Source organism: Thunnus thynnus, chromosome 6 (genome assembly GCF_963924715.1).
Source record: "Thunnus thynnus chromosome 6, fThuThy2.1, whole genome shotgun sequence".
NCBI lineage: Eukaryota > Metazoa > Chordata > Actinopteri > Scombriformes > Scombridae > Thunnus > Thunnus thynnus.
This window is the reverse complement of record NC_089522.1, coordinates 2,562,679-2,587,799: the sequence shown is the minus strand read 5'-3', so window position 1 is coordinate 2,587,799 and position 25,121 is coordinate 2,562,679. Positions and strand designations below refer to the sequence as shown.

The 25,121-nt window shown below is 39.9% G+C and overlaps 3 protein-coding genes across 11 annotated transcripts; 1 reads left to right on the top strand and 2 right to left on the bottom strand.

Annotated features, from left to right (window-relative positions):
- Window positions 1-654: 654 nt before the first annotated feature.
- Window positions 655-13,055, bottom strand: ccnq (cyclin Q). 8 transcript variants are annotated; one of them, XM_067591268.1, is made up of 7 exons: window positions 12,950-13,055; window positions 12,487-12,533; window positions 12,219-12,399; window positions 10,741-10,924; window positions 7,678-7,810; window positions 7,235-7,453; window positions 655-1,824 (listed from the first exon to the last, which is right to left on the bottom strand). In XM_067591268.1, the coding sequence occupies exons 3-7, from the start codon at window positions 12,364-12,366 to the stop codon at window positions 1,735-1,737; spliced, it is 774 nt and encodes a 257-aa protein (XP_067447369.1). In that variant the 5' UTR covers window positions 12,367-12,399; window positions 12,487-12,533; window positions 12,950-13,055; the 3' UTR covers window positions 655-1,734. The 8 variants fall into 8 exon arrangements, with proteins under 8 accessions (XP_067447369.1, XP_067447374.1, XP_067447372.1 ...); XM_067591273.1 differs by having other exon boundaries at window positions 12,491-12,533; XM_067591271.1 differs by lacking the exon at window positions 12,950-13,055 and adding an exon at window positions 12,609-12,798.
- Window positions 13,056-13,071: 16 nt separating this feature from the next.
- cfap126 (cilia and flagella associated protein 126) lies at window positions 13,072-17,230 on the top strand. 2 transcript variants are annotated; one of them, XM_067591276.1, is made up of 5 exons: window positions 13,072-13,226; window positions 13,325-13,387; window positions 13,528-13,602; window positions 13,705-13,905; window positions 16,527-17,230. In XM_067591276.1, exons 1-5 carry the CDS (start codon window positions 13,200-13,202, stop codon window positions 16,878-16,880), a joined length of 720 nt encoding a protein of 239 aa, XP_067447377.1. In that variant the 5' UTR covers window positions 13,072-13,199; the 3' UTR covers window positions 16,881-17,230. The 2 variants fall into 2 exon arrangements, with proteins under 2 accessions (XP_067447377.1, XP_067447378.1); XM_067591277.1 differs by having other exon boundaries at window positions 13,705-13,897; window positions 16,527-16,674.
- Window positions 17,231-17,834: 604 nt separating this feature from the next.
- Window positions 17,835-25,024, bottom strand: zgc:101663 (alpha-1,3-mannosyl-glycoprotein 4-beta-N-acetylglucosaminyltransferase C). The gene is made up of 5 exons (XM_067591266.1): window positions 24,810-25,024; window positions 21,960-22,058; window positions 21,687-21,837; window positions 19,084-19,338; window positions 17,835-18,986 (listed from the first exon to the last, which is right to left on the bottom strand). Exons 2-5 carry the CDS (start codon window positions 22,053-22,055, stop codon window positions 18,076-18,078), a joined length of 1,413 nt encoding a protein of 470 aa, XP_067447367.1. The 5' UTR covers window positions 22,056-22,058; window positions 24,810-25,024; the 3' UTR covers window positions 17,835-18,075.
- Between the last annotated feature and the right edge of the window lie 97 nt (window positions 25,025-25,121).

Below are 25,121 nucleotides of genomic sequence, written 5' to 3'. Positions count from 1 at the left end.
GGAGAGAAATGAAAAAGGGGAAGGAAAAGGGTGGAGAGAATGGGGAGACTAGAGGAAGAGCAGACACAGGGAAGAGGACAGTGGGTGAGAAGAGAGGGAGAGGAAGGAAGAGAAGGGATAAGGGAGAGAGTGAGGAAAAAGAGGGCAAGAGAGATGAGATGAGGGAAGATGAACAGCTAAGAGAAAGACAGGCAGATTTTTCCCCAGCAGCTACATGAGGCAGAGAAAAAAAAACATTTGAGTTGGAGGAGAGTGACAGATGAGCACGGAGGGAATGTGTCAGGAAGAGGAATATTGTATGACACGTGATGCTGTTGGGATGCATGCAGTCTCTTGTCCTGTGAAGAAAAGCAGAATGCATGGGGAGGAGAGGAAAAAACAGAAAGACAGATCCAGGTGTGTCAGAGTTGATAGTGTGACAATGACTTTTCTCCTGGGCGGGCGGGCACACACATACACACACACACTTGAGACAGGCAGGTTGAGTCAAAAGTAACTGAATAAAATACCTCACTCATGTTTGTCATAATGAAGTACATGTAATGAACATGTCATCCAGCGCAACAGTGTGGCTCACTGTGTTTTCAGTAGTTTCCGGACAACAATGGAGCTCTATAGCACAGAAAAATCAAGCTTTGGATACACACCCTATACTTGATTGTAAATCAATTTATTGTTGGTTTTGGTCATTTCATGGGATTTGTTGGCCATAAGAAAAATATAGAATATCATAAGACTTATGGGGGTCTGTGGAGATACACAGACCAAATAAAAGCGACATTTTTAACAGCAGAAACATCTGTATAAATCATACAGCAGATCACATCCCCACATATTTTTCATCAACTTGCTCCTCCACCAACTAATTCATGAAAAGATGTCTGGGAGTGGCAGCACTGCAAAAACAAGAAAAGACTTAATAAACCAAGAGGCCTCTGAGCTGCCAAATATCTCACTATAATCACCACATTATCACTTATGATGAAGAGGTCAATGAATGTATTCACATGTGCATTCATAGACCTCGGATTTAAGGTGATTTATTAGGAAGAAAATCCACTTTTCCTCTTCAATATGCAGTTTTATGCAGCAAGTGCTCTGGATTCTAATCAGACAATCAAGACAGCCTCAACTACATATTTGTTGACATGAAAATATTTATTGACATTATCTTAATGCTGAAATGTTTTAGGATATAGAATTAAATATTGAGTTCAGGTCAACATTCCCATGTTTTTTCATGAATTTGCTGGACTCTTTGATGGAATTATTTGTAACAAGTGTGTGAACTTAGAATGTCCTTGTAATTAAAATATGTTATGTGTGTAATGTGAAAAGATCACTAGTGTTGAGGGCTGGGATGTGTTCTAGAGAAAGCTAGTACTGATGGTAATATTCCAGAGCACATTAGTACTCTGCAGGGCTGCGAGATCAGAGATCAGAAAGCAAGAAATGTCTCCCCAGGGTGGCAAGAATTGGCAGTGCAGGTGTATTTTTGTCACAGCTCACAGACCAATTGGAGCAACACAAAGTGTTTGTCTCTCTCTCACACAGAAACAGGGACACAAATACACAAATGCACCTGAACCCAGACAGTTACATGTAGAGAATTACCCATACGCACGCACACATTCATGTCACACACACACACACACACCCACGTAAACATACGTATACAGTAGACAAAAACAACTCTCGTGTGTCTCCCATGTGAAGGTCTTCTAGGTACGTCCTTCAGATACACTTGGCCTCCATGTCGTAGAGCTGGAGAAGGTCCGAGATCACAGCATCGATGTCTGCTTTCGTCACGTCCTCACACAGCACCTACACACACACACACACAGCACAGACCTCAGCTCCACACCTGGCCTCAATAAACAGTGGGCAGCAAAGGCGCACACACCATTTCAAATGACCTAGATTTTATTGCCTTGAGAACTGAAGCGGAAAACCATAACAAACCCTGACTTCTTTTTCCATTTGCATTTGGATATACTAATTGATAAAATCTAAGCTAAAACAAAAGAGACCTCATTAGTAAAACTGTTTGATAATGGGAAACTATAATTGCCACCATCCTGCAATTAATACATACCACTAACAAAAGGCATTTCTGCTTACATGACTGGCTGGATCTGCACAATGGTGCAAAGCTGTAGAGTTGCTGTTGGCATGACCATAAAAGACAACTGCGTGGGGCAGGCAATGCTGGTAACCAACACAGCCACTGTTTGTGTTTGACATTCTGTAAGAATACCCCCTACATACCAAGTTGAATACTGCACACGCATTAAATTCCATTAAATGTGCAACAGGATCCCCACAGGATAAGATCCACCAGCTTTTTAATGAATAAACTGAATGGAAACAACAGATTTCTTTTTTTTTTGTTGAAAATATCCCAAAAAAGTTTTTGCATTTGGCTGATGTGAAAAAGTTAGTCTCTGGAGATTTGGCTTGAAATAGTAAAAATGCATATATGATATCGAAGTTCAATGGCTCATTAAGCATCCACAAAAATCTGTGTCAAGATAAACTTTAATAACTATTAGAAAACCTAGTGTTTAGACCACTTCTCAAGACTATGTAGGCATGGCAGATCACATTTTGACTGACACATGCACCAGCTACTGGGGGCTGGCTAACTACAGTAGCTAATGACTGGGTTTCCATGGTGCCGAGCCATGCTTCTATCTCACTGAGCCTCGCCTCCAGCACGGTAAATATACTACATTTATTACATGTACCATCATCATTAAAGGAGGCAGGGGAATAACTAAACATAAGACACACTGAACAAGAGAGAGCAGGAGGGCAAGAAGAAGAGAGGGAAGCCATTGCTAACTGCTAAGCTAAAGTAGCTAGCAAATCTGAAAAGCGTGTAAACAACTGTGTAACTTGTGAGAAAATCACTAAAAGGAAGAGAGAGCTAAGAGTGGTGGAGCAGAACTAGTGTACGTTTGAGTGTACAGTGGGTAATTTGCTGCAGTAATGAAGAATATAACAAAATTAACTGGGTTGAGATGCAGAAATGATACCAATGACACAGAAACTCCGACAACTGGAAATGAGACGATGCGCTTACCGCAGCACTTCACGTCATTTATGATTGGTCCGTGGAATTTATTGTGTAATTTTCATAATTAATGTCTGAGCATAACCATGCCCAATTCAAACCCAATATCAGGAAAGTTTACAAAAACTTAAATGACAATTTATAATCTGGATTAGAACTAATTTCTATTACTTTTTAGATGCTCACTATTATATACGTAAGACCCTAAATTACATAGTTAGAAGGATATTGTGGATTTGTGTTTCCAGTGACTTTAATTAATTGATTATTAAAAAAATGCAACCAAGTGCAATGGAAACAGACTTAGTAAATAAATTATGTTGCACATGAAGCATGTTACTTAAACATCACTCAAGCTTCCACTGAAGAGACAGAAACATCAGAACTGTGTGGAGCGATGAGGAGATGCTCCTAAAATTAATATGTAAAAGTAACAAATACCACGTTTCAATCAAAATTCCATATTTCCATTGTTTTTCATTATTTGAGGTTTGATTGGCGCTCTATGGATTACATCATCTCTCTACTGCAATTGTAGAATGGCACCAAAGTGGAAAATTAGGACCATCAACTGTTTATCTTGATGTACTCAAATAATATTAACACACAGTAGTGGATGGAAATGCACAATTTTCTCCAATTCAGTTAACATTTGTGGTACATTTTAATGGAAACCTGGCTACTGTCAACAGTTTTTATACCGTAGGAACCAATTCTTTGGTGCAAAGTAGCTCCATTGAAATGGTTCACAGTGAGGTCACTGGATTAACAGGGACTTTGAATTGAACTAACAAAATTCCATTAACCTCAATTTTATTGGGGTGGTGGAAGAAATCTATATCTATAAAACTTGTGCAAATAAAATCTACACTACATTGCTAGATCTAAAATGATCTTGGGGTTGGGTGTGGCAAAATGGCTCGAGGACACCCCCTAGAAAATTTCAAAGTCAAAGCCCTCACCTTTAAATTTGACATGTATTTAGATGTAACATCTCCAGACTAAAAAAAAGCCTCTTGGAGCCATCTAACAGGAAGTCAGACATTTTGAATATATTTTGCATGCAATGTCCAATATTAATGAAAATGTATATTCCTGTATATTCCTATATTCACTTGCTTTCAGATACATGTTTGCTGCATTTATATCACTTATGTAGTATTGCCCACATGCAACAGGAAGTGAGGCTTCCCTGACGGGTCATAACTATTCAATACTGAATTGGATTTCAACCAAATTTGGGAACGTTGTACATAACAACATACTACACAAGTGTGTAACATCTTATAAAGGTTTGCCCACAAGGGCGCTAAAGTAGCATTATAACATGATATTTCTGCAATTATATTGTCTTTAATGAAATTAAACCTGGTAAATAGGTACTCCATGAGAATCTCTATGACATACTGAACCATGGCACCAATAGCCTGACCATGTGGTCATTAAGAAAAAAACACTTAATAACAGCGATATCTCTTAGATGTAATATTCCTTGGTAACAAATTCAGCAAAGTTGTACAGATGGGGATGTCTGTAGTATTTAATACAAATTCTCCTGTACATGGTGCTACGAAATTTGAAAAAAGTATTACTTAAAGAAAACTGGCGGCAGCAGTCAAAAACTAAAAGTGCTTAAGTGTTCAAACTTGATTGACCGATGACCCATGTGGAAATACGTAACATATTGTAACATGGGACCAACAGTGCCACCATGTGTACAGTCATTATGTGTTTTATGTTTTGGCTTATAACTCATGAACCGTGAAGCCTATCCAAACAATTTTTACATAGTTTATTCCTTGGATTATGCCAAGTAGACTGATACAAGCCACACCCATTTGTGCCTAAAAATGTTTTCCGCCATTTTCAATTTTTTTGTAAACACATTTTTTGCCTCTTCTTTTTGGCACATATTTCATCTAATCGTTACCAAATTTTGTACATACCATATTTAGACAACGCCAAACAAAACTTATTTGTTATTGGATGTCACTTATCATTTTGTCTGTAATTGATTACCAAATGTTTAAAGGCGTGGCCTGATGCACTCAATGGGCCATAACTCTTCAAAACTGAATTGGATTGCAATAAAGTTTGGGAATGTTGTACACAAAGCCACACTGCACAAATGTGTAACATTTGATACCATTCTACCCACAGGGAGTGATACTGTAATAATATAAATTGATATTTCTAAAATTCTGGTGCCATACTACTTGACAACTGCCATATCTCTTAAATGTAATATTCCATGGTTAGAAATTCAGCAAAGTTGGACAGATGGGGAAACTGATGAAGTCTGTGGTATTTAATACAATTTCTCCTGTGAGTGGCGCTACAATTTATTTTACACTGCTGCTGTAACAGAAGATTGCAGCAGGAGCATCAGTATCAGTAACAGCAACTGGTAGCAGCCTGCAGCAGCAGGCAGCTGGCAGCTCATACACGCAATTTCTTCAGAAACTGCAGAATTTTCTAGTAATTATTATTATTCTAGTACACCATTCCATTTTTGAGGGGCTTGGGAAACTTGGAAACATGAAAATTCACATACATGCCAGAACTGCTGAAAATTGAAAAGTTCTGTAGTGTCTGGGCTACATAGCGCCCCCAAACGCAGGACCATATTGGGATAAAGGTGCTTGGATGTTCATGAAATTGGGTGGGATAATTGCTCTTGTCATTCTGGACATAATACTTTTTTTTTAAATTTCTTTGCCAGACAGGAATTCAGCCGTTTTGGATTTTGTGTGTCAATTCTCATTTTACCAACACGTTTTAGGTCTTCAGGATGCGCAAATAGTCATGAAACTTTGCAACTACGTTCAAACTAGTAAATATTTTAATTAGTATCACAATTGGGCTTGGGTGGGGCATTTCGGGTCTACAGTGAAACTAGTCTATAGCTACTACTTACTTTGGCATTTTTGAGGTGCATGCAATGTCCAATATTCATGAAAATGTCAATGAAAATCTAATCAATTAAAATTAGTGGGTGTTCTCTAGTGCCACACAGTGGACACAGGAAGTGATAGTTATCTCCTATATGCAATGTCCAATGTTCAATGTATATCCATGTCAGTAGCCCTCTGGTAAATGTACTGCTGCATTAGTGGGGGGAGAGCGGGTCGTCCACTAATCGGAAGATCAGCGGTTCGATTCCCGGCTCCTCCAGTCCGCATGTCCTTGAGCAATACTTAACCCCAAATTGCTCCTAATGGCTATCAGCCATCAGTGAATGAATGTGTGTGAATGATTACATTTCCTCTGCATGGTAGCCCCTGTACCCATTCAGCATATGAATGTGTGTGAATGGGTGAATGTGATTCGTAGTGTAAAAGCGCTTTGAGTGGTTGGAAGACTAGAAAGGCGCTATACAAGTATAGTCCATTTACCATTACCATTAATATTTCACTCATGTAGTATTGCCTACATGCAACAGGAACTGAGGCCTAAATGACACATAGTTCCTGTACTGCACACAAGAAATATTTTACCCATTCACACAGTGTCCGATAATCCTGAAAATTCAGAGCTGTGTCAACAGATCTACAGTATTGATACGAAGGCTGTTGCTCCCTCTGACACACGCAAGGTGCAAGGGCCCGTTAATCGCTGCTTACAGCTTTAATTTCTATTCCAATTGCCGATTTAAAGAGGAAAACGGGTTAGTGGAATGGGAAAAACAGGAAAAAATGCATTTGTTTATCCTGTTGTCAAACAAGTTCAACACAGCTTTGGACAGAGGGTTCACGGACTGGGAGGCATCAAGGCAATTCCAGTGCCTAGTCTGCAGGAAAAAAAGAGATCGTCAGTTCAGTAGGCAGTTCTTCAATGCGGCCCAGGACACAATACGTTTACACTGCTAAATCAATGTGGCCACATGTGGCCCAGACCGCCTCCGAATGTGGTTTGAGTGATTGGATCTCAATGTGTCCTAAATGCATCTTGGGTGAGCAGCTGATACTAGCAAAGTAACTGCTGCTACCGACTTGTTCTGGCCTGGACTTCTCTGCCCACAGAGAGAAGTAACAAATTAACAAAATAAAATAAATTAATCCACATGCATAGCCTCTTTCTCTTCCTCGCCCACATACGTTTTTGATCAGACCTGTCTCCTCAATCTGTAATTAAGAACACTTTACAGTGAACACACACCTGCCACCACTCTTTCTCCCCAACAGGCAGCTCCACTCCATAGCTGTTTAGAGCCAGGTACAGCGTCGCTATGGCGATGTGCTGGGGTGTGTGGCGAATGCACATGGCTCCATGGTAACAGTCTCTAAGCAATGCCCAGGAAGTCTCAGCGACTGGAGTTCGAGACCATGCGTGGCGGTTCACGAGCGACTTCACAGAAAACAGATAGTGGAGTAAATACTGGAGAGAAGGACAGAGAGAAGAATATTAAATAATATAAAATATTACATTTATTTGTTCTAGTTTGGGCATCAAGTGAATAATGTGTTTAAGGGTTATCAGCCAATCACAGGTAAGTGAATCACTTTCACTGAACCTGAACCACAAAATAATATTATAATGCCAATACTGAAGAATTTAGAGAAGCTGAAATAAACAAATACAGACAGACAACAAATGCTTACCTTGTGAGGGTGTTCAAAGGAGACGTGGAAGTTGAGCTGCCGGAGGATGAGAAGCTCACACTGCACCACGCTGTCCCTCAGGTCCCAGAACTCCTTGTCACATTCTAGAGGAGCGCTGCCACTGTTGAAATATCTGGGAGGAAGGAACAGAAGAAGAGAGGGAAGGTGGGAAGGAAGTGGACAGCATTTGAGGTCACTACTCCAAAAACACGTGGCACACCAAACAGACAGTGATGAGCATAAAAAAAATGAGTTTGGCTATTTTCAAAATGTCCTGCAGTAAAACACTCACAAGTATTTTACTTTTCGAAGATTATGTCCTCTGCATTTATCCACCAAAAGCATGTCATGATTTAAAACTCACACCATTGACCATTTAGTCACGTTGTTGCATGTGTGCTAGTGCATCTTAACGAGGAAGCGGCGGTGGTCCGACAGGGACTAGAGGTGAGGAGAGTGCGGAGAGAGAGGTTGAGACGACGGAGGAAGCGGAGAGAACTAATCACGGTGCAATCAAATGTGATTACTTGCTGCTTTTGTTAGTTGTCTGTGACAGTAAACTTGAATATATTTGGGGTTAGGGCTGTTGGTTGGGCAAAACAAGTAATGTAAATGACAACTTGTAGTTTGGGAAACTTTGATGGATATTTTTCAGTATTTTCTGACAATTTACAGACCAAACAAGTAAGTGAATAATGGAGAAAATAATCTGCAGATGAATCAATAATGAAAATAACTGTCAGTTACAGCCATACATGGACCTGTTTCTCTCAGTTTTGGACTTATCCTCGTACAAAACAAGCAAGTTCAAAATATTATTATGGAGAGAGATTTGTTTCATAATGATTTGTGAGAACAGGTCAACAATCTGTGTAAATGTGTAATCTGTAAATATAAAACACCTTCCACAAATACAAAAAAAAGATCTGTAAACTCACAAAAATATTTTGCAAATATAAATCGGATCTGCAAATACACAAACTAATTCCTCAGATAAAAAAAATAATCTGTGAATATATTCAATTAATTTACAAAAAAATGAAAAGCATTTGTGAATATCTTCCTCAGATTTACAACTTTTGAACAAGCATTTGTGAACTCAGTTTTTATTTGTGAATTGAAAAAGCATTTGTGGATCTCAGTACTACACTAGTGGATTTGTTTTTTTACACAAAAAGAGTTTTGAACAAACATTCCGCTGGTCCAAACCTTGGATTAGTATTACTTCTGGTCTATTTACAATACATCAATCATATTTACAATATATAAAATCCCACACCCTGCAACATGAATGTTTACTGTTGCCATAGCCGGTTGCCGGTTCAGTAGCTACCGTTAGCTTAGCGTAATCTACATTGTTTCTACATTTTATTGTCCATCTACATGGACAATAAAACTACAATACGACATTTCTACACAAAAACAACTATCAACACCAACAGCCATTCTTTCAAAGACCTTAACCAGGATGCTGTCACTTGTCATATCTTACAACAGTTAATGTAGCCTCACTGAAACAACGTAACGTTAACTTAACTAAACACGGTGCAGTTCAACACAGACATTACAACTACATTAGTAAGGGTACACTACTAATAAGATGTGAAGTGCTTTGTGACTTTTACCCACCTGAAAGAATAAATTAAAAATATAAAGAATGAAGTGGCTGATAACTGCCAACTGAAGAAGCAGCCAAGTCAACTCAGCTGCAGAGTTGAGCAGAGGTGTGTGGGGGTGTGGACGTGTTTATTTGTCCGTAACCACTGTGAAACAATCAGAAAATAACGTTTTATTGATCTGATTCACCGGCATTCTCGCTACCCACACTCCCTCTCTTCATTCACACTCTAGCTCGCTCGCCCACTTTGGCTCTCTCTCTCTCTCACTCTCCCCTGGTGCTCTCTTTCTCTTGTCTTTTTTCAAATGAGCAGGGAAGCAGACATCAAAGCCTAAATTTACTTTTAACGTTAGTTGTCAACAATGAGTTGCTAACCACTCAACCTAGAGGAATCACTGCTCACTGTATGACATTAACGTATAACAATGAATGCATGTTACTTATCACTGATTATTTAAAAAAAAAAAGCTCATAGAAAGACTCTTACTTTGAAATGCGGAAATGACGTCGTCAGCAAGCGATCACATGCTATCCGACAATGGCCGAGTGATATAAGCAAGCCCCCTGGGCCCAAAAAGACTTTTTCCCATAGACTTACATTGTGAAAGAGACGTCCGTAAATCAGCGGATACATTTTTTAAGCATCACAACCCTAGTGAAATGACTCGTCTCATTATCAGAATTTGATTCATTGGGTCCGATCACATTTAGAAAGCCCAAAAGAGCTCCACGATTGAATTGTTTTATCCCCATTCAAGTTAGCTGGAGGGCTAAAACAGAAGTAGCCGGCTTGGCCGGCGAAAGCCACTTGTGCGATTGCTCTATGGGCCCAATGATCCCGGAAGATCTGGGTAATTTTATACGCGAAAGCCGAACTTTTTCGGCTTCATGCACCACTGAGCAACTTTCATAGGAATGAACGGGGCCCCGCCTCCAACGCTGTATCCAGTTCTCTATATACATCCCTGGATATAAGTGGATTTTCGTCATGGATGTATAATAAGAGCTGGATGGGCGCCGCCGCTCAGCATTGCAGCCAATTTTTAAATGTTAGGAAGATATTCACAAATGCTTTTCATTTATTCGTAAACTAATTCAATGTATTCACAGATATTTTTTTTTATTTGCAGATCCGTTTTATATTTGCAAAATATTTTTGTGAGTTTACAAATCTTTTTTTTGTATTTGTGGAAGGTGTTTTATATTTACAGATTACACATTTACACACAGAATGTCAATCATTATGACACAAATCTCTCTTCATTGTCTATTGCAAAAGAATGACATGGGCATTTTCCAATAATCAGTAGATTAATGGATAATGAATCCATAGTTGCAGCCTTGTACCTTAAGTATTTTTGCTCTCAGCGGTATGATCAATGATTAATGTGGCTATTCAGCAGTATACAAAGCCTTTAGTATCCAATGTTGACCAAGCATTTTACCTGTGGCTTACGTTGATGATGTCACGGGTTCTGATGTGCTGCTCTTCCACTTTGCCAGCCAGGTACAAACAGCTCATGGCCACCAGGTAGGGTTCATATGCACACATGCTGACACGCTCAAAGAAATGGTGGTACAACACACACGCTGTAGCCACGGGCACCGAGCACATTTCCAGCTTCACTCCTGAGCAAGGAAGGAGCAGTAAAAAAAAAATCAATGTCATCATCTTTGACAGATTCATTCACACAGAGTCACATACTGATTACCATCTACAAAATCTCTAAATTCTGAAGACGCTTCCTTCATTTAACCCTTCACATTCAAACACAAACTCAATAGGAAGGTACGATTATTTGAAAATTATTTGACGTGCCTCTCTCATTTTGCACCACCCCTCTCCCTCTCATAAATAATCAACAGGGGTCTCATTTATAATCGTTGCGTACGCTCAAAACGGGGCCTGAAAGAGGCGTACGCCACTTCCCACGCAAAAGCTGTGATCTATAAAAACAAACTTGACGGGAGAATGTTTGCAGCTGTACGTAAACTCTGACCCATGTGTACGAAGATTTTGGAGATGGGGGAAATCGACAACGCAGGTGGTGAGGTGGTGAATTGAAGCCAGATTGTATAATAATCCTCTCACACATTTCATTTCACTCAATATCAAACATTAGCCTAATTATAGACCCACGTTATCATAAACATTCAAACCAGCAGTGTTATCTGTACTTAAGCTTGTTGTGAGCCATAATTACTCCATAAGCATCTTTTAATTTGAAAAGATATCAGCCAACTTAGATGTTAAAGTCCGCCCAATATTTCATCAGCACTGCGTCGCAAAGGAGAGTGTCAGTTGTGGAGCCGATACACTGACTCTCGACACGTATTGGCTAGGCGTCTAAAGACAGAGAGAGTGATTGATGCGGCGAAAGAGACACATGTACATCAATATTCATTAATGTTTTTGCATTGAACGTTTATGGTTGAATGTGGGCGTGTGGAAGGCGGGATATGAGGCTGATCCATGTGCGCACATTCCCAGGTGGACTGTGATTTATAAAGGGAAATATGTGTGCATTTGTGCGTACGCAGGGTTTTATAAATCTGCACGCCATTTCCGGCTTAGTATGGATCCTACGCACTGTTTGAGACCCCAGTACCTTAGTGCACCTCTACTGAATAATATATCTCACTATTATGGAACCCATTTCTGCCTGGAGATGAAAAAAACAATTAAATGATAAAAATAAAAAATTACTTTAGTCAAAATTATGACACAAGTCAGAATTATGATAGTGAATAATAATAATGCCTTAAATAGTCAAATATAAAAACTTGTACTTACTATCTCATAATTTTGATTTTGTAATTTGACCTACAATATATTTTTTTAATCATGCATAACTTTTGATATTTTTTTCATGGCGGAAATGAGCTTCCGTATCAAACATACAGCATGCTGTGGGTTAGTTACCTGTCTCCATAATGAAGCGACAGACACGAAAGTGTGTTTTCGTGTCCAGGGCAGTGTCAGACTCTGCCCCCCCACCGGAGGCTCTCCTGCCCGCCAGCCACAGCGGTCCATCTTGGGTGTCAGATAAACGAGAGGACGGACCCTCCATGGCTCAGGGACAATCAGCGGGAGGACCAGGTGTCTATATCAAGCAATGAAAAGTCAACTAGCTAAGTGAAATGGCTCAGCTTGAGAGTTAGCGTTAAATTGTAATTCGCTGTAAACTCACCCACCCGGAGCTGCAAAGTTATGCTGCGGCAGAGTTGATGTATGTTCCTAATTAGAAAAATAAACAGATTGCTTAAATTATCTGGATATATCATGGATGTATCAAGAGAGGGACTTACTAACCACCTTGCCTGGAGGCGTGTTAGCTGGCGGAAGAAAATAGATGAACTTCTGGTCAAATATTCCAAAATAATAACTTCGTTTTCAAACATGATATGCTTCAAGTGCAAAGTGTGTGCAAAGTGCAAAACACATTTATATGGAAGCCACGTGTGAGAAAATAAAGCATAATTAAACACGATATGCTCTCTAGCCAAGTCTGTCCGTAGTCAGATCAACCAACCACTAAAAACTTCCGGTTACATCTTCCAAAATAAATGTGTTATTCAAGGCCATTTCAGGTTAAGAGACACGAAGCAACAACAAAAACTACAATCGATCGTTATTACAGGAAAAAAACACACATTGATTAAAATAGGCTCTTCTCGTTTCTCTATTTTGTGCCTCCTCGTCTCCTCTCTCCTCCGACCTCCTGCCCGTGACCCGGAAATCGACCTACAAACAGTCCACAAACTAAATCGTGTTTGTTGTGGATTTTTTTTTTCTCGTGCGCATGCGCCTAGTGTCTTGCCATAAAAGTCCGGAAAGGACAAGTCGTTTGTGTTGCTAAGCAACGAGTCAACAAAAAAGACGCGGCTGTAGTCAGATGCAGAAATGTCGTCAAGTTACTCTGCAAACCAGGTAAATATACGTCTTCCACTGAGTGAAAAAATGAGGAACAAACATTTTGCTGTTCTGCGTTTACTCATTTATTCTGACACAACACTTTCTATCGTCAGTATGACAGCGCCTTCAAGCCGCAGCGGCTGCAGAACTGGTGTAAGACAAAGCGCTTCAAAGAGGTATCAGCACTTCTGTCCTGTTGTATTATACTAGTTGTATTTCACATTGCCTGGTGGTTCCAAAGGTAGCACTGTCAGCTGAAAATTTGATAAGTGACATCACTTCAGCTAACTGTTTGTGTGTGTGTGCGCGCGTGCAGAGACCCACTGCACAGGACGGTCACACCACCTTCATTGCCGATGATAGAGGGCATCTGCTCCCAGGAGTGGTTAAGGTGAGAGCATATTAAAATCTATTTCATTTTCTCTCTTCATTAAAAATTGCCTAAAAATGATCCACTCTCTCCCTATGTGCGTGTCTGTGAATTATACCACAGAGGGGCAGTGCATGGCCAGAATTTAAGGAGACGGGGGATCTACCTGCTTGTATCTCAGCTCATCGCATCAATCCTACAGGCCGCTCCGTGGAGGGTCTCAACAGACTGAAGTCCTGGGGCTTTGACGTACCGCACACTGGCAAGTCTCAGCCACACAGAGGCAGCAAAAACACAGATGGGTTGCAAGATGCTGGTGAGCAGGTTAGACCCACAGTCTGTTCCACCACACACAAACACACTTGCAACACTTGAAATATTGATATTACAATTAGATATCTGAAAATCTAATAAATCTGTGACCTTAATTTTACCTTCATATCATATATGACACAGACCTTTGAAGAAAAATTAAAAAATTAAGTTAATATAGTGCTTGTGTTCATGATAGGAAAATTATTTTAAAATTTAACATTTGTTTTGAGTTTTAAATCATAGTGGAATTTTTGGATGTTTCAAAATCACATTTTAGAGGAAATTTGACTCTCCCAAACCACTGTAAGGATCAGTATGTGATGACATAGAAATACTCTTTTTGTGTAGCTCATTTGTTCAAACCTGGAGGGAGACATGCTTCACTGCACAATACAAATGACCACACTTTTCCTGCCACTTCACAGCCTAATTGTTTTGGGGAGTAAAGGAGACGCAAAACATAATCATATTCCAGGAACTGTTGTATTTCTAAGTAATTCGAGCAACTGTAGGCCAGGGTTGTGTCCCTGTGGAGAGCCAGCGGAAATTAGCAAAGCTCTCCATGTTGCCTCAGGAAACAAAAAAAGCTGTCTCTGATCCTTTATTACTCATCGTGCATGGACTAGTATGCATAATGTCTGTGCTGCATATCCTTCTTTCTAAACTGCTCCAGCTTACTATTCACATTACTGTATTATGCTTGATATATATTCTCTCAATTCTACAAATCCTCTGTTCTATAAACAAAACTGAGGACTATAAAATTGATCAACTTCAGGTCATATAAATCAGTCACATAGGTATATTTGTCATATAGTTTGGTTCAGTTTATACCTAATATTTCAGTCAAAGGCAAACTTAGATAGTATAATGTCATGTTCAAGGATTAAAGGACAAGTTCACAGTTTTTCAAGCCTGTCTTAAACCAATAGTCAGGAGCCCAAATGAACATTGAAATAGGTTTTTCTTTCCATAATCATTTCTGCTGCTCATACTGACCATTAGATGATCCCTTCATAATGCACTAACAATGTAAGTGATGGGGGCCAAAGTCCACAGTCCTCTGTAAGGGATTTATTGTGTGACAGTATGTGCCGATACAGTGAATCTTGTTAGAGACACCTGGTAGTGGAATTGACTGTGTCATAAAGAGTTTAGCAGTGTTTATTGGTTAGGCTATATGCTTTCTTATTTTACGACATTGTTACTTTATCACTATATATTTATGTATTTTAGCCGAGACTGTTTGGTTGTTCGGGAGAACGACTGTGTGCCCTTCTCCGTGCTGGCATGTAAGAGTAAAGAGAGAAAGATTCATCACTCTGTGTTTTTAATTCTTCATAGAACTTAAATTCTTAAGAAATTCTCCTACACCTCCTTCTGAGCATGTGTCAAATCAAGTAGATATCATTCAACATTACAGTCTTTTTATTGCCAACCTTCCTCTTTTTGTTACTATACTTCCACTTCCATTATTGCACATAATGACTGTGTGGACACACTGTGGATTTTGGCCTCCATCACTTACATTAAAAGCACATTTGAAGGGGATCTTTTAATAGCCAGTATGAACAAGAGGAATGATTACAGCAAGGAAAATCTTTCAGTGTTCATATGGACACCTGACTGTCTCAAGACAGACTGAAAAACTGTGAACCTGTCCTTTAAACCGTAGAGCAAATTAGTTCACCTTTTTAAAAGTGTACATTAAAGACTTTTTTGAAATAAGATATAATACATTCTAAATCTTACAAATGAAATTTTGAATTCATAAGCAAACAAATGTACTCACTCAGCCACACTCTGGTTTTGCTGGTACAGTCTTACTTGTTCTGGTATGACCAATAGCTCATGGTAGCTAATATTAGCAAATATTTCATAGATATTACTGTTTAACTGACATTACTGAGTCAGTTCAACTGCATAACTTCTGCTAGCATCATGTTATATTTGATCATTTCCCCATAATTGCCACAACATGAAAAGTTTAATTCTCTAAAACCTTTTTCTCAATTCAGAACACTCAGGGGTTTTGCTCCTATAGCCTTATGTGGTCTGGTATGTCCAGTAGCTTATTGTGGCTAATGTTAGCTAACTTTGGATAGATATTGCTGTATAACCGACATTACTGAATCATTTTGTTTACTTTATGACTCTTCTTTACTTATGCTACTGTTACAAAATTTGTTTTAGCATTTAGCATTATCCTGTATTTGTCACTTATGGCCCCAGTGCTGTTAAGTGTCATGGTCACAGGGTGAGGGGTTAGGTTATCATTTAGGATGGGTTGCCAAAATTCAAGAGGGCAGTGTTATCTAATTAGGACCGTCAGAAGGCAGACACCAAGGAAACGAGATAGGAACACATGAGAGTGGTGTGCTGCAGATAAAGAACAACCTGACATCAAGACTATGTAGCTACTAATGGTCAGTAGCTAACACCATTAGCTACTAGTCATACAAGACCAAGTAAGGCTGAAAACAGCAACACCTGGGTTTACTGCTTATGAATTTAATCTTGCATAGGTAGAATGTTATTTTTTCTTTTAAAAGTTACAGTCTTGCTTTAAATCTGTCCCCATGTCTCTTAAGACTGAGCAAGTGGCTACTGTCTGCTCTCATTTGTTTCAGACCAATGGGGGTGAACAGCAGGATGGTGCCGCCCCGTCCTCCATTCACACATCTGCAGCTGAAGCCCGTCCAGCATCTCAGACCCGACCCGTCACTGGAGGCGAGAGAACTGCTAACCAGACAGACCAAGACTTGCAGGCAGTAGTGTTTGGATCTGACGCTCAGCCTGCCAAGGACAAACAAGCTGTACAGGATACTGAAGAGAATGCAGCTTTGAGACCTGCTACTGCAAAGGGAACAGGTAGCAGGCCCGATACTGGCAAGGGGAAACCAGTATTCAACGTGTCAGTAGTGAGCCAGGGAAAACCATCATCCTCCAAACAGAGAGACAGAGATGCACAGCAAGACCAGTGACATTTAATTCTCTTAGTGGACGAGAAAATACCTTCAAAAAAACAAACCTTGTAAGCCAAGTTTTGCTTATTTTTAGCATGGCTGACCATACTCACAGTGGTTTTTGTTATGGATGTTTGACTCATGATGATCAATGACTGGAAGGTTTTTTAATCCACATTGTCAGTCTACATCCACATACTATTTCCTCTCGCCTACTTCCTCTCTCTCTCTCTCTCTGGTTTCTACCTCTGTTGCGGTTATTAGTTGCTGTTCCATCTAGAATGTCTGATTGTTCTGTGAACTTGCCAGATAAGATAAGAGTTCCAGCGCCATTAAACACTGCAAAAGAATAAATATATTGTTCTCTCCTTCGTGGAAACAGAAGTAGACTGTAGGTAGATAATATGCATGTTTGTCAGTCAGTGATTTGATTTGGTGCCCACTCAAATTCTGGGATAGGTTTAGCAACATTTTGCAGCATTATGGGTATATGAAAAAGAAAATCTGAATCTTGAACTGCTGAAAAATGTAGAACACACCTACTATAAAATGGACACATATATTGCATAAATGTAGTTGATCATCATTGACTTGACATTGAAAGAGCAGACATACTCCAATTTATGAGGTGTAAATTTTAACATATAATTCAATTAAAACGGTAGCATGAACAAGGTCCAGTACAATGTAAGGCTGTTGGTGTGGTTATACAAGCACGTGTTTTTTTATTGAGTGCATTATGTTTTACAATCTAAACCTGCCTTCAATACTTTGAGAAATAAACCACTGCACAATCCTCTGGAACACAGAATGGCCCTGTCCTCGTGACTCATGACTCATTATAAAACCACATGGATTTCATTGAGTTACTCTCTCCTCCACACTTCAACATTTAAAAAGACAATAAACTATATAAATAAACACCTCCTGTGAGAGTTAAAATGTCAATCTGATACAAAACACATGGAACTGTTTTCTTATTGCTGATAACTTTTATCATTGCAAATCTCCTTATTATGTTGAAGAGATAACATCACAGAGCTTGGTCAAACATTTTCTTCATATACAGTGGCTTTACAATATAATTGAGCGTTTGATTGTAGTTTCACCGATGAAACAGTTTAACAAGGCACGATAGTCTTGTGTTTCGTCAGTACACAAGGTCCAGCAAATCAAACAGAGATAAATTATTAATCTGGCAGGAAAAACAAATTCACACCTGTGCTTGGTGTGGAGGTGTTCTTGGCTTTGTTGCGATCCTGATTTTCCTAATGATCACCCAATCCTTCTGCCCAGCTGTGACTTGTATCCTCAGACAGGAAGATTCAGAGCCATATTTTTTGTCTACCTCCTGCATCCCAAACCTCCCATTCTCCATTGTCCCCACTGACTGGAACTCTTTGCAACTTTTCACGTCTTTTTCAATGGTAACCACATTGTGGCCTATTTCCACCAAAGCTGACTCAAGGAGGTCTTTGCCCCCCGAGCCTGTTTCTACAAATATCTCTGTCACCACTGTAGGGTCCCTGAACACCACAGTCAGGTAATTTCCTTTCTCTGGGGAGCGTCCCCAGAAGAATCCCTCCCCAGCGTCCCAGGCCAGTTTGGGGAAGTGTTTCTGGTAAGTGGACATATTGGAGTAAACTTCTGCTGGAGGATTGGAGTACAACCCCTCCTCAAAATCCTTGTCCTTTAGTTTGTTATATATCCCTTGGAACGAAGAGAAAGTCCCCATGTGTTGGAACAGTGAGGGTTTCAAGAGGATTGGCTTACTCTGTGTCAGCAGCTCTCGGAAGTGTGACATCAACCAATCGCAGGGCATTTCCTGGTAGAAGAGGAAGAGGAAGCGGGCCAGGAGAGGAAGGTGAGCTGATCTGTAGAGTTTCCCAATGAAGCCAAGGCTGGAGAATTCCAGCATTGCCCAGGTGGTTTTCTTTGCTTCTTGCTCCTCAACATGCCTCTTGATGGTGGAGAGGAAGTTCTTTGCGGAGGAGATGTCATCCTCCAGCTGGAGGTAGTACTGACCAAGGCCGGTGCTGTAGTGGATCAGGAAGGAGTAATCAAGGTTCTGCTTGGAGCGGAACGACACTCTATCAGGAGCATCATTGTAGTTCCTCTTTAGACCTGCAGGAGGGCCATAGAAAGACTTGTATTAGCATCACGACATCAACATGACAGGGTTATGAATGTATTCGTACAATAGATAGCATGTGCAGTGTACCTGTAAGAGGGGGGTACCACTCCTCAGGAACATGCAGGACCACCAAGTGGCCTTGCTCCAGCTCCAAGGCAAATGCAGTTTTGATCTCCCTCACCGTAGTGACTCTCCAGCTGACATCAAAATCTGCTAGCAGTACCACCACCACCATGGAGGAGCGCTCTTCAGGAGACGACTGGGAGAAGAGGGACTGCAAGGTGGGGATCAGGTAGCTGCCCTTCTTCCTTTTCACCGATGATAACCCAACAGATAAAAACCCTGAAAGATGTCAGGGAAATATGAGGGGTTTTTCTATAATGCAGAGCCATTGATCTATATTACCATTATAACATTTATAAACACTTCTAAACATTTCTCCTATAGTACTAAACATTGTCTCGGTTATTTGTTTGTAAAGGATGCACTTAAAGTCTTTTGATTTCAGATTCAAACCGCTGACATTGCTGTTATGTTGCATGCATCTTAACCAGTGGCCTACCAGGGCCAAATTTAAAATCTTGCTTAAGCTTTTGCTCTGGATCCTACAGAAGTTGAATTACTTTTGTAAGGCACCCTCTCAGTAACTGGTATTTTGTTGAGTTGGGCCCACGACTCAGAAAAGGCTCAAGGTGTTCCAACATCCCAGAATCACCCCTAAATCCAACAGGAAGTCCACAATTCACTTTCCACTTTGTGCCAATTTTGGACCCCGAACAAACGCTATTTCCTCCTAGGGCGTTAATGGTATCGGCTTCAAACTTTAGTACATGACTTATCACACTGTGCTGAACAAAAGTTATTAAAAATTTTGTAATAACTTGAACAGTTTAGATTTTATAAGCCCCGAAAGTTGGAGTGCCACATCGCACCTTACAATGTAAACCAATGGGGAGGCAATCTCTGGGCATGGACTTTGTGTCAAACTGAGGTGTCTGACGTCTAAACTATAAGTCTGACCACTTTCAAACCTGTATCAATGGATTCGCGACGAAATTTCCTACAAAAAATGTGATTTTTAAAGTAATGGGATTTATGGAGATTTCACCAGAAGTGTACTCCTCTCCAACTGCTCTTCGTTATGTCACTCCCTGTGGTGAAACACTCCGCAATACACACTCATTATAAAATAACAGGGGGAGCAACAAAACTCTAATATCTCAAAAACAGTAAAAGATTAAAAAAAAACAAACATGTAAAATCAAGATTTGTAGGTCAAAGTCTCGTGACTCATTTAAAGGTCAAATGAAGTCTGTATCTAAAACTATGTGGAAGCAGTAAATGTTCAAAAAGGTGTGGGTTCACTCACACTCTCCATTCAAATATATGAGTATTTTTCTGTGTCCAGCTGCAGTTACTTATTGTCTCTACACACCTGACAGTACACATGTCAATCAAACTTTGACCAGGTCATTGTGGGTTAAAAGTCTTTACTTTTCTAAAAATAAACTTGATGAAAATTAGGAAATTAATTTGTTTTACACACAAACTCATCAAGAGGTTTGTTTACTAATTGAAATTCAAGTGAATGGGCCCAAAACTTGCATCATTTTGATGATGCAAGTGAGAGCAAGACAGACATGTGTCACCCTGCAGAAAATTCTCATCCTCAAACCGTTGAGATTTGATGTTTCGCCATGACAGAGGAAGTTGCTATAACTTTATTGTAAATGCTCCAGTCTGCACCAAACTTTACATGTTTGATAAGAGTCCCGGCCTGAACACGTCTACATGACAATATTCCATCAGTGATGCAAACTGGCTGATTAGAGCCCCCTACGAAATTTCAGCGTAGCAGCGGGCAAAATAGTGGACAAAGGAAGTGATGTTTATCTCCTTCTTGCATCAGCCCGGGTCTGAAGACATCTACATGTCCGACATGTAAATTCAAGATTTGTAGGTCAAAGTCTCATCACTCGTTTAAAGGTCAAATGAAGTCTCTATCTAAAACTATGTGGAAGCAGTAAATGTTCAACAAAGAGTTGGTTGCTCACACTCTCCATTCAAATATATGAGTATTTTTCTGTGTCCAGCTGCAGTTACTTATTGTCTCTACACACCTGACAGTACACGTTTCAATCAACCTTTCACCAGGTCATTGTGGGTTAAAAGTCTTTACTTTTCTAAAAATAGACTTGTTGAAAATTAGGAAATTAATTTGTTTAAGACATAATCTCACTATGCTTCCATATTGTCTGTTTTCACATGTAGTTTTATATATATGCAAATGTACAACAGTGTCACATTCATAATGAAAACTCTACAACACAGTTCTGTGCAAGTCCAGGGTGCAAATATGCAAATGTGAAGGACAGTGGAAAAAATGCTTCTCACGTATTGTCCTGTATAATCCGCTGTGTCATTATCCGATGTATCAGACACATGATCAGACCGCTGGGTTTTTTGTTTGTTTGATTTTTTAAGAGTTCAGCTCTGACCTGTCACAAGGCGACAGCTTGGAAACCCTTCTCATTTTTCTAATTTGTGCCTCCTTGTCTCCTCGTGTCTCTTCTTCACCTCCTTCGTTCGCTTCTCAGGTGGGAGGGACTAAGATGCGAGGAAAGGAAGCGAGGGAAGGAATCGAGGATGTACAAAACGGTGAAATGAGAAGAGGAGAGTGTGTCACTCACTCGGTTGAGTGGATGGTGCTCCTGCAAGCAGCTCGTAGGACACATTGAGAGGCAGGTAATCTCCCCGTTCGACCCAGGACTCCTTACTAACCAACCTCTCCGCTTCCCAAATCAACTTATTTGGAGTTGGTTGGTGTGACTTCGTCCAGCCCTGCAGAACAAATATTTGTTTGAGAAGGATGTATACATGTACTTCATTCATGTAAGCATTGAACATGTGAATCATCTCATGGGCTGAAATGTGTGTGCTTGGTAGAATGAGTGTGTACTCACAGAAATGAGGAAGTTGGAATGGTTAATGAAGTACAGTCCCCCTGCAATAAGCAGCACGGCCAAAATAACATTCTTCTTTCTTGCATGACGTCGCATTTCCTATCATATACCCACACACACACCCACACACACACCCCCCCCAACACACACACACACACACACACACACACACACACACACACACACACACACACACACACACACACACACACACACACACACACACACCATTATGTTGTGTGTAACCAATTCAGTACAACAGTAAATAATTCAGCAATTAGTTAATGAATGTTTCAAAAGGGCTCAGACACAACAGGTTAGATTAACCTGTGTGTTCAGGGGCCTACTTTTGAAAAAACATGCAGCTCTCTCTCCTGCTTTGAGCCTAATATAATGTATGTTTACATGCTCATACTTACAGTTTGTTTTATTTCACTAAGCTGCTGAGTCTCATTCCTCTCATTTCTATCCTGTGTCTGCTGCCAGTTATTTAATAAATCGATAGTAAGAGTGTTAATCAGAATCTTCAGGAGCATGCATCATTAAAAATAATTCATCAAATATTCATGAAAAACTGAGCAACCTCACTACTCACATATCATGCTGTGACAAAGGATTTTTCTTAGTCTAATATTACAGTGATGATAAATACACAATTAGTTTAGAACCAGTCAGAAATATACTTTGAAATTGATTACGCCCTTTTTCACTTCCTTGAACTGATTGCTGCAACTCTGGTGATTGAGTAGTAACACCTGTTCCTCAGGAAAATGCTGCTGGACTTGTATAGTAACAAAAATATCTGTGTCAACTCGCCCAAACTGGATTTCACTTTTAAAGATGGTTTCAGCCATCATACTTTTAGTTTCCATTGCTGTTTTGTCTTCTTATCTTCATGTCTAGTTATACTGGACTTGTGGCTCTGTTGCCAAAATAATGTGAAAAACAGACAACAGGTAGGTATTCACAGTGAATGAGAGAAGGGAAGTGCTATGTAAACACTGTGGAAAATGAAAAAGGAGCGGAGGGGTCACCCTTAGGTTTATATTTAGCCGGGACAGGCTACTCCCTTCAGCTCTGTGGTAACATGCATTGACAAGTAATGCTTTCAAATATAGTCCAGGAATTCTGTTAAGATGAGTCCCAGATAGGTTCATATCCTGTCCAACCATATTACTTATCTGGTGCAGGGGTACGGGACACATTATAAGACTGTCACAGTATACTGCTGAGCCTGCATTGCTAACACTAATAATAGATCACGCCTCTTCACCTATAATTAGTAGCCCGAGCTGTATCCTCCTCTTCCTCAAATTCCAAAATAATGTAATAGAGTAGATACTAAAACACGCTGCCTAAACCTGGAGACAGTGTGTGTGTGTGTTGGAAGAGTTAGCTAAAGCAAGTTAAGTTAGAAAACTGTAGCCATGTTGTAGTATAGTTTAATTTTCTTCAGTTAAACAAAGATAAAACTGAAGTAATTGTTTTTGGAGCCGAGGAAGAATGATTAAAAGTCAGCTTCAAATCAATAATGTTAAAAACCACAAACCAAGCCAGAAATCTTGGTGTTGTCATGGACCTGAATCTCAAAGCCCACATTAAGACAATTACAAAGTCAGCCATCTATCACCTGAAGAATATATCAAGGATTAAAGGATGTCTCAACAGGATTTGGAAAAACTTGGTCAATGCATTTATCTTCAGTAGACTTGACTACCGTAACTGTCTTCACAAGTCTCCCTCAAAAATCGATCAGCTGCAGCTGATTCTGAACACTGCTGCTCGAGAAATCTCAAGGACTAAGATAGAGGATCATATCACTCCAGTTCTCAGATCTTTACACTGACTTCCTGTCTGTCACAGAATTGATTTTGCTGCTGGTTTATAAAGCACTAAATGGATTAGGGCCAAAATAGGCTACATTTCTGATCTGCTGCTACGCTATGAACCATCCAGACCTCTCAGGTCGTCTGGATCAGGTCTGCCTTCTGTCTCCACAGTCAAAGCTAAACATGGACAAGCAGCGTTCAGTTTTTATGCTCTACATATCTGGAACAAAACTCCCAGAAAACTGCAGGTCAGCTGCAACTCTGTTCCTTTAAATCACAGCTGAAGACTTTTCTGTTTGCCACTGCCTTTAAAAAAAAAAAATTAAGGTTAATATCTCACACTGCACTGTAACGTTTATTCTCCTGTTTTATCGGTCTTATTCAATTTTAGCGTCTTTTTATTTCCAATTTAATATTTTTAAATTGTATTTATATGTCTCTTTACATTGCCTTGTGTCGCTTTTACATTCTGTCTCGATGCCTTTTATGCTCTATGTAAAGAACTTTAAATTGCCTTGTTGTTGAATACAACACAAATAAAGTTGCCTTACAACAGTCTGGAGACAAGCACAGCAGGACTGTTTCAATAATTGTAGCGTTACCATAGCTGCTATCGTGGTAAATACACAAGCAGCTTATATAAAGTTACCAACTGAAAGCCAAAAAAAGTCATTATAGGTAAATAAATACTAAAGTGATTTGGCTCAACTGGAGCATATTGTTCCGACTGTTAATTATGTCTAGCTCTAATTTAATGCTTCCACGGTGCAGTAGCCTTGCTAGCGTTAACGTGGATCGAAGAGTAAAAAACTGAGTTCAATAAGTGAAAAGGTAACGTTAGGTTAACTCAAAATACTATGAAAATAACCCGACACCGAAAGTACTACAAAGGCCTCTCTGCCATTGAGTTCAATAAATAAATGTCCTGGCCACTGTTTGAGAAATTATAGTAACGTCAGAAAAGTAATGTTAGCTTGTAGTCATGTCGTTCACGTTCATAATGAAAGTCAGCTCCACTCACCTCCTTCAGCACAGCAGCTGGCCGGTAACGTTCCCGTCTGCGGGTTATACTCCTTGATACAGTACTTAACAGGCACGGTAAGTTAAATCAAAGAAGGCATCAGTGGAGAGGAAGAAATGACTCGCTTGTTGATATTACCTACATGGAAAAAACAATGTTGCCACATTCTCCAGTTTCAAACCCCCTCGCTTTTTTCACTTCGCTACATGCTGAATGGGCGTGAGTGCGAGTCACCAGGTGGCTTTATGTAAACCAGATGTGTCGTCACTGTTCAACCACATCCACCCGCCTGCGTGACTACTTCAAACACAC